Below are 14476 nucleotides of genomic sequence, written 5' to 3'. Positions count from 1 at the left end.
CATGGCGATCCTGGCTCCCGTAGCATCTCCCGACGAAGATGGCCGCCTGCACGGGGGAAAGCGTGCAATTGGCCGCTCAAGACGTGGCGTCACATCCCGTGACGCCAAACGTCGTGACGTCACGTCTTGAGCGGCCAATTGCACGCTTTCCCCCGTGCAGGCGGCCATCTTCGTCGGGAGGAGCTACGGGAGCCAGGATCGCCATGTGTTCCTGCTGATGGCTGCAAAAAAAAAAAAGTAAGTTGTGCAGGCGTCCAAAAGCGACTTACTTTTGGGATCTTGACAGATCCCAAAATTGTCGCTTTTGGGGAAAAAAACCAAAATTTTGAAAAAAAACCAAAATTGCTTTTGGTTTTTTTTTCGCTTCGCCGCTGTCAGTGTCTATTCTCCCCTCCTCCCGGAGCAAGGCTGAAAAAGCAGCTCCGGGAGGAGGGAAGAACTGACAGCGGCGAAGCAACTTACTTTTTGCAGCCCCCTCCGGACATCAGAGGGGGGCTGCAACGTGTTTTTCGCCTTTTTTTTTTTTTTTTTTTTGCTTCGGGAGGAGGGGAGAGGACTGGGGCTGCCACGGAGACCGGCACCCACGATCGCGGCTGGGGCAGGTGAGCGGGGGCTGGGGGAAAGCTTGCCACCTACCCTTATAGGACACGGTAGGAGTAGGTTATAGTGGATTCGGGATCGCAGGAAGGGATAACGCGGCCGGAAAGTGAGTAAAACGCGGCTTAGGAGCAGGGTAAACGCGGCCGTACTTTACAGGATAGACCTGATAGTTAGGGGGAAAGCTGGTTTCACAACACTAATCAATCTCTCAATCACGGCAGATTTTAGCACTTCGAAACAAGGAAGGAGGATTCTGGTGGGGTAAGAGTCTCTAGTGCAATAAGAGGCCGTCTCACACTGACTGGTTGTTAGCGCACGTGGACCCTTGGCCCGAGGTGGAGCTGGCGCTACCTGTGGGGCGAACCCCACAGGTCCCCACCGTCGGGAGGCGAGGCTAGACAGGAAGCAGAGGCAAGCGGATGCTTCACCAGGGCCAGCCCTCATTCCCCGCAAGTTTTTGTATCCGGGATGCGTGACGTCATCACAGGGGGATGCCCCTGAGGTTCGCGCCAAAGAAGGAATAAGAAGCAGGGCCGCGCGTCACGCGCACCCTATGGCAGCTGAACAACATGACAGGATGCAGTGTCCAAGCCAGACCGGGGGTGCCGGAGAGGACTGCAGGCAGACGCCATGGCAGCCAGACGTCCATCAACCGCGAGAGGAGTCGCCAAAGAGGTAAGGAGGGCAGAGTGGAGATGGTCGTAACAGTACCCCCGTTCAAAGGGCGGTCTCCTCTGCGGGTACCAGGTTAAGGCTTCAAAGGATGAGTGAGATGAAATTGACAGAGCATATCTTTATCAAGGATGTTAGCCTGAGGCGCCCAAGAGTTTTCTTCGGGGCCGAAACCTTCCCAAGAAAGAAGGTATTCAAGTGTTTTGCCTTGTCCTCGGACATCAAGAATCTCTTCGACCTTAAATTCCAGGTCATCTTCTGTGTTGATGGCAGGTGTTTCCTGAATCTTGGAAGAGAATTCACTGAGTATGAGAGGTTTCAAGAGTGAAACGTGAAAAGCGTTGTGGATGTTTAGTCCGGGTGATAGCTTCAGATTGTAAGTGATGTTGCCAAGACGGAGGATTGGGAATGGTCCAACGTAGCAATGAGCAAAACGAGTGGAGGGTAACTTCAGTCTGAGATGTTTGGTAGATAACCAGACTTTGTCGCCAGGTTTGAAGACAGGCGCTTGAGAATAGTGAGCGTCATAAAACTTCTTAGCATGGTCACTCGCTTTAAATAGCATGTCTTTCATCTGAGTCCACAGGTTATGGATTTCATCAGCAATAGATTGAGCTGCTGGGGACGTCACTGAGAGCTTCAGTGGAAGTGGCAGTGTTGGAGAGCATCCATATACCACTTCAAAAGGTGTTGATCCATTTGATGTTGCTGGATGAGAATTGATGGCAAATTCAGCCCAAGGTAACAGTTCAGCCCAGTTATTCTGATGGCAACTCACGTAGGCTCGAATGAACTGTTTTAAGGTTCAATTCATCCGTTCTGTTTGGCCATTTGATTGCGGATGATAGGCTGAAGTGTAGTCTAGAGAGATGTCAAATAACGTGCACAAGGCCCTCCAGAATCTTGCCGTGAATGGAGATCCTCGGTCTGAAACAATGTGTCTTGGTAGGCCGTGAAGGCGAAAAATGTGCAATATGAAGAGCTTTGTAAGCTAGGCAGCGCCACGAAATGGGCCATCTTGCTGAAGCAATCAACTGTTACCCAGATGGTATTCATTCCTCCAGAAAGAGGTAAGTCGACTACAAAGTCAGTAGCAATGTGTGACCAGGGCTGTTCCAGAACTGGCAGTGGTTGCAGCAATCCCCATGGTTGGCCAGAAGCAGGTTTGTGTTTGGCACAATTGGTACAAGATGCCACGTAGGATAGGGTATCTTTCTTGATAGTAGGCCACCAATAGAACTTCTGGATCTTGAGCAGGGTGCGGCGTTGATCAGGATGGCCAGCCAGCTTGGAATCGTGCGCCCAAAAGAGCACTTTCTTCCTGAGGTGCTTAGGCACGATGGTCTTACCAGCAGGCACAGAATGTGTAGTCGCCAAGATTACTTTTTTCGGGTCAATTATGTGCTGAGGTTCTTCAGGCACATCCTCCGAGAAAGGAGCGTGACAAGGCATCAGCTCTGGTATTTCTGTCTCCGGGGCGATATTTAAGCACAAAGTCAAAATGATTGAAGAATAAGGACCATCTAGCTTGTCTGTGTTTAAGACGTTGCGCATGGGGGAGATACTCTAGATTTTTATGGTCCGTGAATACGGTTATTTGATGTTGAGCACCTTCGAGCCAAGGCCACCATTCCTCAAATGCTAGCTTAATAGCCAAGAGCTATTTATCTCCGATCCCTTAGTTCTTCTCTGCCGGGGAGAAACGTTGTGAGAAGAGCAGGGACGTAAGGATTTAGAGTCTCCAGTTTGGCTCAATACAGCCCCCACGCCGACATCCGAAGCATCAGCTTCTACGATAAATGGCTTGTTGGGGTCAGGATGTCGCAAGCATGGTTCCATGGAAAAGGCAGTCTGTAATTTCTCAAAAGCGGACATGGTCTCCGCAGACCATTTTGAAGCGTTGGCACCCTTGCGGGTCATTGCGGTCAAGGGTACTGTTAAAGAAGAGTAGTTCTTTATAAAGCTTCTATAATAGTTGGTAAACCCCAAAAATCGTCTCAGGGCCTTCAGGCTGGTAGGTTGGGACCAATTTTTGATACACTCTAGCTTTTGAGGGTCCATCTGGAAGCCATCTTTAGACACAATATAGACAAGAAAAGGCACGGAGTCTTTATGAAATTCGCACTTGGATAGTTTGGCGTGGAGCCGGTGTTCACGGAGTCAGCGTAGTACTTGCTTGACATCTTCTAGATGAGTGGGCAAATCCTGAGAAAATATCAGGATATCATCCAGGTATACCACGACACTCTCTTGTACAACAGGTCCCGCAAGATGTCGTTCATCATGTTCTGAAATATAGCGGGTGCGTTGCACAGGCCGAAAGGCATTACTAAGTACTCAAAATGGCCGTCTCAGTCTTATTTCCTTAACCTGCTTGAACTGCCTTTGCCTTAATCTTGAGATATAAATTTAAGACTGAACTTCCGGGGGTAGGCAAGAGCCTGCCCCGACGGCGTTTACTGGCAACCAATTGGAGTGGACTTTGTCATCTGGGAGGGGCCGGAGGAGATCTTTAAAATCGGCCTTCCTATGGCACGCAGTTGCCAAGGGGCGCGCGGCTCTGACTCACTCCGACTGGGTCCAACTGGGTCTTCAGTGATTACTGGATTATTTAAATTATATATTGGTTTATTTCGTTTCTTTTTTTTTTTTTCCTGTTCAGGTAGGCATACCAGCTATATGGTTTTTATTGCTTGGAATACTCCTTAAACTTCCATTAGGGAAGCACTATAGATATTAGTAGGGACAAGTCAGTCACCTCTGTTCATAGCTCTTTTTCTATATTGTCTCATTACGAATGCCTCATACCAAGCGGAAGGCAAAATTAAGGCCCTCTGCAAGTACTCCGACATTAGAGCAGGGATAGAGAACGGTGGCGGATTGGTTGAGTTCCCCACAAATAACTCTTGTAGAGGGGGCTGCTATAGGGACAGAAATGGAGCTAAATCTGTCCCTATTGGCCAATAATATCTCTTTGAGTCCAGGAGCTCCAGACATTCCATTACCTCCTGGTAAGGAAGGGATTTTACTCCTTAACTTACCAGAAAGTCCCTAGGATATATCTAATAAATTAGAAGGAATCAGCGAAGCTATACAAGGAAAGAAAAGTTTTAGAAGAAAATTCTCTGCCTCCAATTACTATTATACAAGAAGCTGAAGTGAGTAGACCTGTTGTATCTTTAAGTTTACCCAAGGAAAATCAGAAACAGATAAAAAGGGGAAATATCCAAGAAATAATAGTAAAACCTACATTTATAACAATGGATATTTTGTGGAATGCTCTGACAAAATTAGACCTATCTATTAAAAATTTAACTATAGCAGTAAATGAAACTAATAAAACCGTTAAGATTAACTCAAACTTTGCTTAATTTGCAAAAACAGACTAATTGTTTAGATCAGCACCTATCTCAGGTGGAGAAGATACAAGTCCAACAAATTAAGGCAGAAGTTGAAATACAAAGGAAGATTGAGAATTATTCCCAGGTATTAATTTTCAAATTTATCAATTTTCCTCTTATTAGTAAAATTGCACCAATAGAATTGTTTAGGATGTATGTGATAAAAATCTTGAACATACCAGAACAAAGTATGCCGACAATTGTTAGGGCATTTTACATAAGTAATACAGTCAAAATGAAGAAACAGCCTGAATATGAAGAGGATAGTAAGACAGTAGAAAAGCATGGAGAGAATGCTGAACTCTCAATAGATTTGTCAGATTTATTGGAAAAATCACAAGATGAGGTAGATGTTAGGAAAACAGGCACTATGTTAGTAACATTTGCATTTATTTCAGATAGAGATACAGTTTTAAAATATTTCTTTCGAAATAGGTTAAAAACTTTTTATGGGAATAAAATATGGATCTACCCCGATTTAGTTAAAGTTACACAAACTAAGAAGAAGCAGTTTAAGGTTAGAGCTAAAGTAATTGAGAGGGGAGGTCAATTTATTCTTCGATACCCATGTAAATGTGTAATCAAACTGAATGGACAAAATTATCAATTCACTGAACCAGAACATCTTAGAGCATTTCTGGGAGATTGAAGGAATGCTAGAGAAAGAAAAAAGAAAGGGGGAAGAACGATACCTACTTTTTCCTTATACCATTTTTAATGAAATAATGCTCAAAGTTTAAGATGCTTCTCTAAGTTTGCTGTATTAAATACAGATGGATGTATAAGAGAGAATGTTTTACTTTTAAAAAAAAATTTTCTTCTAAAATATTTGGATAATGCATCTATCTGTAAAAGTCTTAGACACTGTATTACATGTTAAAATTATAAATAAAGAATTAAAAAAAAAATTATGGCCATCTCGAGTGTTGAAGGCTGTTTTCCATTCGTCACCATTGCAAATGCGAACTAAGTTGTAGGCCCCCTTCAGGTCAAGTTTTGAGAATATTTTGGCCCCCTGAAGTCTGTCAAACAGTTCTGAGATTAAAGGCAGGGAGTAGCGGTCTTTAATCGTGATCTCGTTCAGACCTCGTTAATCGATACAAGGACGTAAGGTACCATCCTTCTTCCCCACAAAGAAGAAGCCTGTGCCGGCTGGAGACTTCGATGGTCTAATAAACCCCTTCTGTAAATTCTCCTCGATGTATTCGGACATCGCCTTGTTCTCAATCACGGAGAGTGGATAGACACGTCCTTTAGGAGGTTCAGTATTGGGTTTCAGTCTTATGGCACAGTCATAGGACCTATGCGGAGGAAGATGTCAGCAGCTTCTTTGGAAAACACATCACTAAAAGATGCGTATTGGGGCGGCAGTCCCGGCATCACTGGAGTTGTAGGCATGCAGATGATAGGAACAATCTCCTTAAGGCACTTTCCATGACAACCTGGGCCCCAGCGGGAAAGTTCCAAGGATGCCCAGTCAAATTGGGGTTGGTGCGACTGCAACCAGGGTAACCCCAGGACGATAGGGTGCATGGCTTTCTCTAACACAAAGAAGGGAATTGGCTCGGTGTGGAGAGCTCCGGAGCGAAGAGTTACCTGTACAGTATGGCAAGTCACATCACCTGGTAAGGGCACCCCATGGATGGAAGATAGGAGAAGTGGAACCTTCAAAGTGATGAGGGGGATCCTCAAATGTTCCACTAGGCGTCGAAGAATAAAGTTGCCTCCTGCCCCTGAATCCACCAAGGCAAGAGTTTGAAACTCAGACGATCCGCAGATCAAGGAGACTGGGGGAGAGAGAGCGGATGAGAGGGCGTCGTAAGGCCTAGGAACAGTCCTCCTGCAGGACTTAGGCCCGTCCGTTCCCCGGACGAATTGGGCATACACAGACCATGCCTCTTCCGAAGTCTTCTCTCTTTGGAAATCAAATGACTGCGACCAAGATGCATCGGTTTATCTCCACTGGCAGCAGGAATTACTGGAACCATCCGAGATGCAGGTTTAGCACTAGCCTCCTTCTGAACTGGTCCTCTATTAGACCGGAGTTCTTTCTCCTTATCACGAAGCCAGTGATCGATCCTAGTAGCCAAAGCCACTAGTTCATCCAGCGAGTCAGGTGTTTCACGAGCAGCCAGCTCATCTTTCAAGCGAGTATCCATGCCTCTGAAGAAGAGGGTTTTCAGGCATTTGGAGTCCCAGCAGAGTTCTGTAGCAACAGTCTTAAACTCTATCGCAAAATCAGCCAGTGGTCAGTTGCCTTGCTTCAGGTCCACCAGAGCAGAACCTGCAACGGTCACTCGGTCAGGATCATCGAACACGGATTTGAATAAGTCCAAAAATCCATCTATATCCTGCAAAATAGGATCCTTGCGTCCCCACAGTGTAGAGGCCCAAGACAAGGCCCTTCCATCAAGATAAGATAGAATGTAAGTAGTCTTGGCAAAAGCTGTGGGGAAGTGAGAAGGCTGCAATGCAAAATGCATGCAGCACTGGTTTAAAAAGCCCCTGGTCTTCTGAATCTCTCCCGAGAAACAAACTGGAGCAGCCAGCGATACAGCAGTCTTTAAAGTTACTTCAGATAACTGACCTTCATTATTGGAAGTAGCGCCTTGGGTTTTCTGTGCGTGTAGCTGATGAAACGCTGAAGTGAGTTTCTCCAATGCGTCTTGCTGTTCAGAAATGCGCAGGGCCAGGCCCAGAATAGCTTGCAGGGCATTGAGCTGTGCCGGATCCATGGAGTTAGCAATCTTATAGTTTGTAAGGTTTTGGGTGGACTCTTGGACACTGTGGCAGATGACCACGCCCACAGGGGGAAGTCCCATGAGGGGCCACAGGTCAGGCTCAGCTTTAGGACACACAACACAGAATTATCTTTTATTAAACAGAGTTGAGAAGCCACCAGAGGTGGCAGTAGTGAGTAGAGATGAAGCCCGGCTGGGCTTGTAGTCCCTCAGGACACTGGAACAGCGATCCCGCAATAGCTGTGCTGTAGTGGAGAGAAACTGAGATAGTGAGTACAGTGGAGCAAACACAGGGTTCTGGTATGGAGCCTCGTTGGTTGATTACTCACACAGCGGTTTCTCCCAGAAGGTAACACAGAAGCTGGAATAGAGACAGGCCCTCGGAGCGAGTACCTGGTTCCAGGGTACAGGTCTGAGAGAGTCTAGATGGTAACTCACTGATGGTGTAGGCAGCGGTTTCTTCCAAGCAGACATGAGCTCAGGCAGCGAGTCCAGGAACATGGGCCCTCGAGGAGCGAGTACCGGTTCCAGACAGCAACCTGAAAGAAAAGAGAGAGGCCCCTGAGGAGGGGGTACCCCAATAGAGTAAGTCCAATAAGGAAAGGCAGAGTAGCTAGGTACGGAGAGTGAATCCCATCCGTAAGGAGTCCCTTGCTAACTCGATTAGCTAGCAAACAGAGTAGGCTTTTGTATCCAGGATGCGTGACGTCACAGGGGGACGCCCCTGAGGTTCGCGCCAAAGAAGGAATAAGAAGCAGGGCCGCGCAGCGTGCGTGCCCTATGGCAGCTGAACAACATGGCGGGATGCAGCGACCAAGCCGGACTGGGGACGCCGGGGAGGACGGCAGGCAGACGTCGCGGCAGCCAGACGTCCATCAACCGCGAGAGGAGTCGCCAAAGAGGTAAGGAGGATGGAGTGGAGACGTCGGGCAGCGACAGTCGTAACAGATATACAGCAGCTCTGGAGAGAGACTAAAGATGCGCTCCAAAAAGCAGGACAAAGCACAGAAAGGCTATGACGCTCACCATTGCAATGCTCCTGAATTTCAGCCTGGTGACAAAGTCTGGCTGTCTACCAAACATCTAAGACTCGAGCTTCCATCTGCTCGATTTGCTCCATGCTTTGTCGGACCCTTTCCCATCCTCCGACGATTGGGCTCACTTACCTACAGTCTGAAACTTCCTCCAGCTATGAAGATTCATAATGCATTCCATGTTTCGCTGCTGAAACCGCTTGTTCTTAGCGAGTTTTCCACCAAGACACCTGAACCTACTCCTGTTGATGCAGAAGAAGACATTGAGTACAAGGTTGATGCCATCCTTGATGTGAGAGAGAGAGGCAGAGCTTGGGAATACCTCTAATGGGAGGGATACGGACCAGAAGAAAACTCTTGGGAACCATTGGTTAATATCATGGACAAAGAGATGCTTCATCAATTTCATCGATCACATCCTCAAAAACCAAGACCATGTAGGGGGTCTGGAGGGGGCCCTTTGAAGGGGGATACTGTTGCATCCATTGGTCTCAGATGGCTTCGACCTCTGTGCCTCACCTTTCTTTCTTCTCTCTTCACAAGCTTTGGGAAGATGGCTGCTGCCGCGTCATCTTGCCGCTCTCTCTGGTGTCCCTAGAATGGCTACGGCGACTGTGTTCGCCATGTTTCTCCTGAGGGCCTCCTAGGGTGCACGCATGCCATCCACATCTTTATCCACATCATGGCAGGAACCTCCGAGTGACGTCACACCATCCGGGTATTTAGCCTGCCCTTCGTTTGCTAACAAACAGGTCGATCCAGTAAAGTGTGCTCCGTCGGAGCGCACTGTCACCCTGCTCTGGACGCGTGTTTTCCCTTACCCCTTATTCAGTAAGGGGAGGAAAACACGCGGCCCACCCGCGGCACCTAATAGCGCCCTCAACATGCAAATGCATGTTGCTGGCCCTATTAGGTATTCCTGAGCGATCCAGTAAGTAAAATGTGCAGCCAAGCCGCACATTTTACTCTAAGAAATTAGCGCCGCCCAAAGGTCAGCGCTAATTTCTTCCGGCGCCAGGGAAGTGCACAGAAAAGCAGTAAAAACTGCTTTTCTGTGCACCCTCCGACTTAATATCATAGCGATATTAAGTTGGAGGTCCCCAAAAGTAAAAAAAAAAGTAAAAAAAAAAAATAAAAAAATTTTGAATTCGGCCCGCGGCTGTCGGGCCGAAAACCGGACGCTCAATTTTGCCGGCGTCGGTTCTCGAGCCCGCTGACAGCCACGGGCTCGAGAACCGACGCCGGCAAAATTGAGCGTCGGCTGTCAAACCCGCTGACAGCCGCCGCTCCAGGCCAAAAGGAGGCGCTAGGGACGCGCTAGTGTCCCTAGCACCTCTTTTTCCTCGTTTGCACTGCGTCGCCTAATTTAAATACTGGATCGCGCGCACCGGCGAGGGGCCGGTGCGCTCTCCCACGGACTTTACTGGATCGAGCTGAAACTGAGTTAGGAAGGATTGGAATGCCTCCGGTCTAAGCTACTCTGCCGCTTCCTTGCTGCTGCTGGAAGTTCTCTCTGCCCTTCGGGGCCATTCAGCTCTAACCTGGGTACCCGCTCCTCTGGGGCCCTATGCTTTCTTTCAGGTGCCTATCTGGGATACCGGGTACTCGCTCCTCGAGGGCCTGCTCTCCCTGCCTTGGTGCCTGCAAACCAACTATTTCTGCCTGCCAGGATCTTCATCAAATACAGCTATCTATTCAGTGAGTAAACTAACGTTGTCAACTTCTTTCAGCTTCAGCGCTGCGAGTCTACATCCGGGACTCTCTCCTCTACCCAGTGCAGCCTACCATCATTGGAGTGTGGGATGGGTCTCCTCTGCCGAGGACCCCTGGACTACTCTACTGGGTTACCTCACTGCTGCCACCCCCTGGGCAGTACCACCAACTTGTATAATAAACACGAATTCTCTGTGTATAGAGCCTAGCCTAGTACTGCGGTTCCTCACGGGGCTCCTCCCCATGGGAGTGGCCATTTCCGCAGTACCTAAGAATCCACTCAAACACCTCGAAACCATAACACCCTGGCGCAAGTGTAGCAAGGTTGACCCGAAGACTGATTGCCTAGCTGGGTCATCAAAGACCGTGCGGAAAACGTTTAGAAAGCTGGTCAAGTCCCATAGAACTCGATCCATGCATTCCCACAGCGGTGAGGCCCAGGCCAGTGCTCTCCCATCCAAGAGGGAGAGAATGTAGGTGGTCTTCGTTATGTCTTCCGGAAAGAGGGTTGGTTGTAGCAAAAGTGCATATTGCACTTATTCAAAAAGCTGCGGCACAGCTGAGGATCTCCCGAGTAACGCGGAGGTGTAGGCAAAGGAATCACAGGTCGGTGTACTGGCATGGGGACCGCCAGAGCGGACGTGGAGGGCCCTGAGTTGAGATGGAGACTTAGGTTCTCTACTACCAAGGCCAAGGTGACCAAGGCCTTTTGTTCCATGATTTTTTGAGCTAAGCCCAGAATGGCCTGAAGCGCGGAAGCCCCCACCATGTCCATGGACTTGGTAATCTGTGAGCAAACGTGGACCCTTGGCCTAAGGTAGAGTTGGCGCTACCTATGGGGCGAACCTCGCAGGTCCCCATCATTGGGAGGTGAGGCCGGACGGGAAGCAGAGGCAAGCGGATGCTTCATCAGGGCCAGCCCTCGTTCCCTGCAGGTTGAGTCCTTTTGTGCCGGGTCTGGCTGGACTTAGGTGACCTTCTGCATGGCTGATCCCGAAGGCGGCCAAAGGAGGTAGTGCAGACAGCTGAAAGCAAGGTCAATTCCGGTCCGAGGTCTGGACAGGTGGCTGAAGACAAGGTCGGTTCCAGTACGAGGTCAGGGCAGGCGGCTGAAGGCAAGGTTGATTCCGTTCCGAGGTCAGGGCAGGCAGCTGGAGACAAGGTTGGTTCCGGTCTGAGGTCGAGGTAGAAGGAACGTAGACAAGAAGGCTTCTGGAAGACGAATCCACACAGGAGGCCAGAAGCAAGCAAGTTGCCAAGTCGTTAGGGTGACCAGGAGGACTTCCTTAAGAAGGCCGGGGGTCGTGATGTCACCTAAGGGCCGGGCCTGATTTTCCTGCCATGGCCCCTTTAAGAGGTGGAGTGTCGGCGCGCGCTAAGGGGAGTCCAGGAGCATCGGAGCTGGCAGCTTCTCGGCCTCCATGCGGCTGCGGGAAGGCCAGATCAGGCGGAGAGCAGCGGTAGCAGCTTGCCGCTGCGGCGCGGGCCCCTGGGGAGAAGACGGCAGTCGTGTCGCGGGTAAGGGTAGGTGCCCGCGGCCTGTTAGTGCTGCCAGTACTAACACTGGCACTGCAAATCACCAGGAAAAGAAAGGAAAAGTGGCACAGTACAGAGACAAATATGAAAAAGGAATAATAACTAATGAACACTACTGTAAAAGAAATTGGTATCCAAAAAATAAAATAACAATCCTCAAAATACAATGTTATAGGTAGTAAAATTAAACATTTTTTTTCTTTTATTGATAAGTGCAGTATGGCTGGCTGTGGTCAGAGAGCTTTGTCCCTGGGTTTGAAAAAAGTTATTCTTAGCATGTTTGGATAAAATTGTTCTAGTTTAGTAGTGGAGAGAAGGTGCTCACTTAGAGGTAGATTTTTAAAAAATACGCGCACAGGGGGGGGGGGGCAGAGTAAAGCAAAAATCAAGCAGCAACGTATCATGAGGCTTCCCCAGTTCCCTCCCACTCCGCTCCAATTAAGGAGCGGAGTGGGAGGGAAGTTCCCCTCCCCCTCCTCTAACCTCTCTTCCCCTTCCCCTCTCCAACCCGCCCCCTATCCCTATCCTAGGTACCCCCCATTTTTTAAACTTTCCTTTTGCTCCTCCAAAGGAGCAGTAGGAGGTTGCGTGCGCCGGCACCCCCCAGCACAGCAGTAAATGGCCACTGTACCTGTGTCTTCGACCCCGCCCTGCCCCACCCCCGGACCGTCCCTTTGCTGAGGCTTGGCTCTTGTACGCGTAACAGAGGTTACGCAAGCGGCCAGGCCCCTTTTAAAATGCGTGTGGTGCGCGCAAGGCCCAGCTGCACGCGGAACCTCTGTTTTTTGCACGTGCAGGCCATTAAAAATCAGGCCCTTAGTGAGAAGCAGACTACTGACCAACATTCCCCCGTGGGCGGAGTGGATTAGTTCCATCACTGGTACTCCCTGAAGAACTCCTCTGAAATTTTCACTTACGCGAGGCTGCTTGGTCCACTCTTACGGGACAGCAGTTTGTCACTGGAAGAGATTTGTCTATTTGGGGTTCCCCTCCTTTTCACCTAGCAGAGGTGTCACCCATCTTTTCACTACTATAATCGATGTTGAATTCTTATAAACCCTGATGCAGGTGTTGCCGAAACATGATCATGTTGAAATGTTTTATTTGTATTGCTTATTAATTGTTGTATTTACCGCAACACATTTATATAATTTTATTAAAATATATTTTACTACCTGTAACATGGTATTTTGTGGATTGTTATTTTATCGATACCAATTTCTTTTACAGTAGTGTTCATTAGTTATTATTCCTTTTTCATATTTGTCTCTGTAGTGTGCCACTTTTCTGTTCTTGTTGATTGTGGTCATTAGATTCTGTTTTTTTTTTAGCTACTACACATCTCCGAGTACCAGATGATGCATCTTACACTGTAAGATAGGTCTCGATGCAGCTATTAATATTATTAAATACCTATAGATTTCAGATAATGAGATTTACATAAACTTACTTTTAAAACAAAGACGTTAGGGAAAGAAACCACTGCGCTTGGCAGATTATGCAAAATGACACCAGGGGGAGGCTGGTGAACCAGTCCAGCGATCCAATTGCTTGATTTCTTCCGGGGGGGACACAGATGCCATTTATTAATGGCTATTGTTACTTATTGTCACCAGACTAGCCCTCCCCTCTCCTACCTTCCACATCAGGAGGACTTCTCTCCTTTTGTCAACGCCCGCCACCGCTGTTATTCTTCTCCACAAAGCCGGGCTGCGGGATGGTGCTGGAGTAAAATGAGCAAGAGGCGAGTACAGGTGTCAAGGCGGTGAAAATGAGAGTGCTCAGAACAGTTACGCTAAGCAACAGAACGAGTCTTCAGCCAGCGTCTGAGGCATTTGCCCACAAGTAGTAAGAGCCTCTGGTGTCAGGGTTTCCTAAACTGTGGATCAGGACCCCAAATGGGGGGGGTCCACAAAACCTTCAGCTGGGGGTCACAAGCACCTGATACAGCAGCACTCTTCAGGCGCCAGCAGCAGCGCCGGGGGGGGGGGGGGGGGGGGGGTGTTGGCCTTTGAGCCATCATGCGCTCACAAGTCCTGCCGTGGCACTGACCTTGCACGAGTCTGTGGTAAGTGGAAGCTCTGCACGAGGAGGGTTTGGGGGCTGCTGTGAGGGCCTGTGAGTTTGCAGTAGCGTACAGTCCCCTGTGCTGACTTTCATTATTCATGCTGCTGCCGCTCGAAGCTCACCATCAAGCTAGGGACCAGCCCGTGAGGGGAGAGAAGGGCAGAGCGGGCATGGGCTGGTTCAGATTGCTGCTCACCCACCACTGAACCTGCCCAAGAGAAATATTTTTCCCCCCTCTCAGCCTGCCCTCATTTCCCACCTGTTGCTATCCACCTTTGGCCCAGGACCATGAGAAAACGCTGCTGCTGACCCTGGACAGGGGGCTATTTGGAGGATGAAGTGTCGGAACAGAGGGATCAGCTTCAGGAGGAGTTTGACGGTTGGGTCAGGTGGAGAAGGACCGATTGTGGAGGATGAAAGAGGGTGAATGACAGAAGATCAATTCGGGGATGTAGGAGAGGAGCTGGGGGTGTGAGGAGATCAGCTGGAGAGTGTGTGACAGAAAGGTTAAAAGGGAGGACTTGAGGCTGGGAGATGAGTAGGGATGTGCAGAGCAAAATTTTATGTTCATATTTCTTATGTCCGAAAGTGGGTCCCACTTGCGGCCAATATGGACATAAAAAAAATCTAATGAGTTGGGTATATGTACATATGTCGCCCATTAAAGTCAATGGGGGAAGGATTTCCAGCCTATTTTTGGCTGCAGAATTGT

General features: G+C 48.7%; 1 protein-coding gene across 5 annotated transcripts in view; it reads right to left on the bottom strand.

The window, feature by feature from the left end:
• Positions 1–13419, bottom strand: part of LOC115082325 (interleukin-6 receptor subunit beta-like) — a 69026-nt gene extending 55607 nt beyond the window's left edge. For all 5 annotated transcript variants that reach the window (XM_029586558.1, XM_029586559.1, XM_029586562.1 and 2 more), the window contains exon 1: positions 13335–13419. In XM_029586558.1, coding sequence (XP_029442418.1) covers positions 13335–13343 — 9 coding nt within the window. In that variant the 5' untranslated portion in view covers positions 13344–13419. The remainder of the gene's footprint in view (positions 1–13334) is intronic.
• Between the last annotated feature and the right edge of the window lie 1057 nt (positions 13420–14476).

Source organism: Rhinatrema bivittatum, unplaced genomic scaffold (assembly GCF_901001135.1).
Source record: "Rhinatrema bivittatum unplaced genomic scaffold, aRhiBiv1.1, whole genome shotgun sequence".
Lineage (NCBI taxonomy): Eukaryota > Metazoa > Chordata > Amphibia > Gymnophiona > Rhinatrematidae > Rhinatrema > Rhinatrema bivittatum.
Note: the sequence above shows the minus strand (reverse complement) of the source record. Positions and strands in the feature narration are given on the sequence as shown.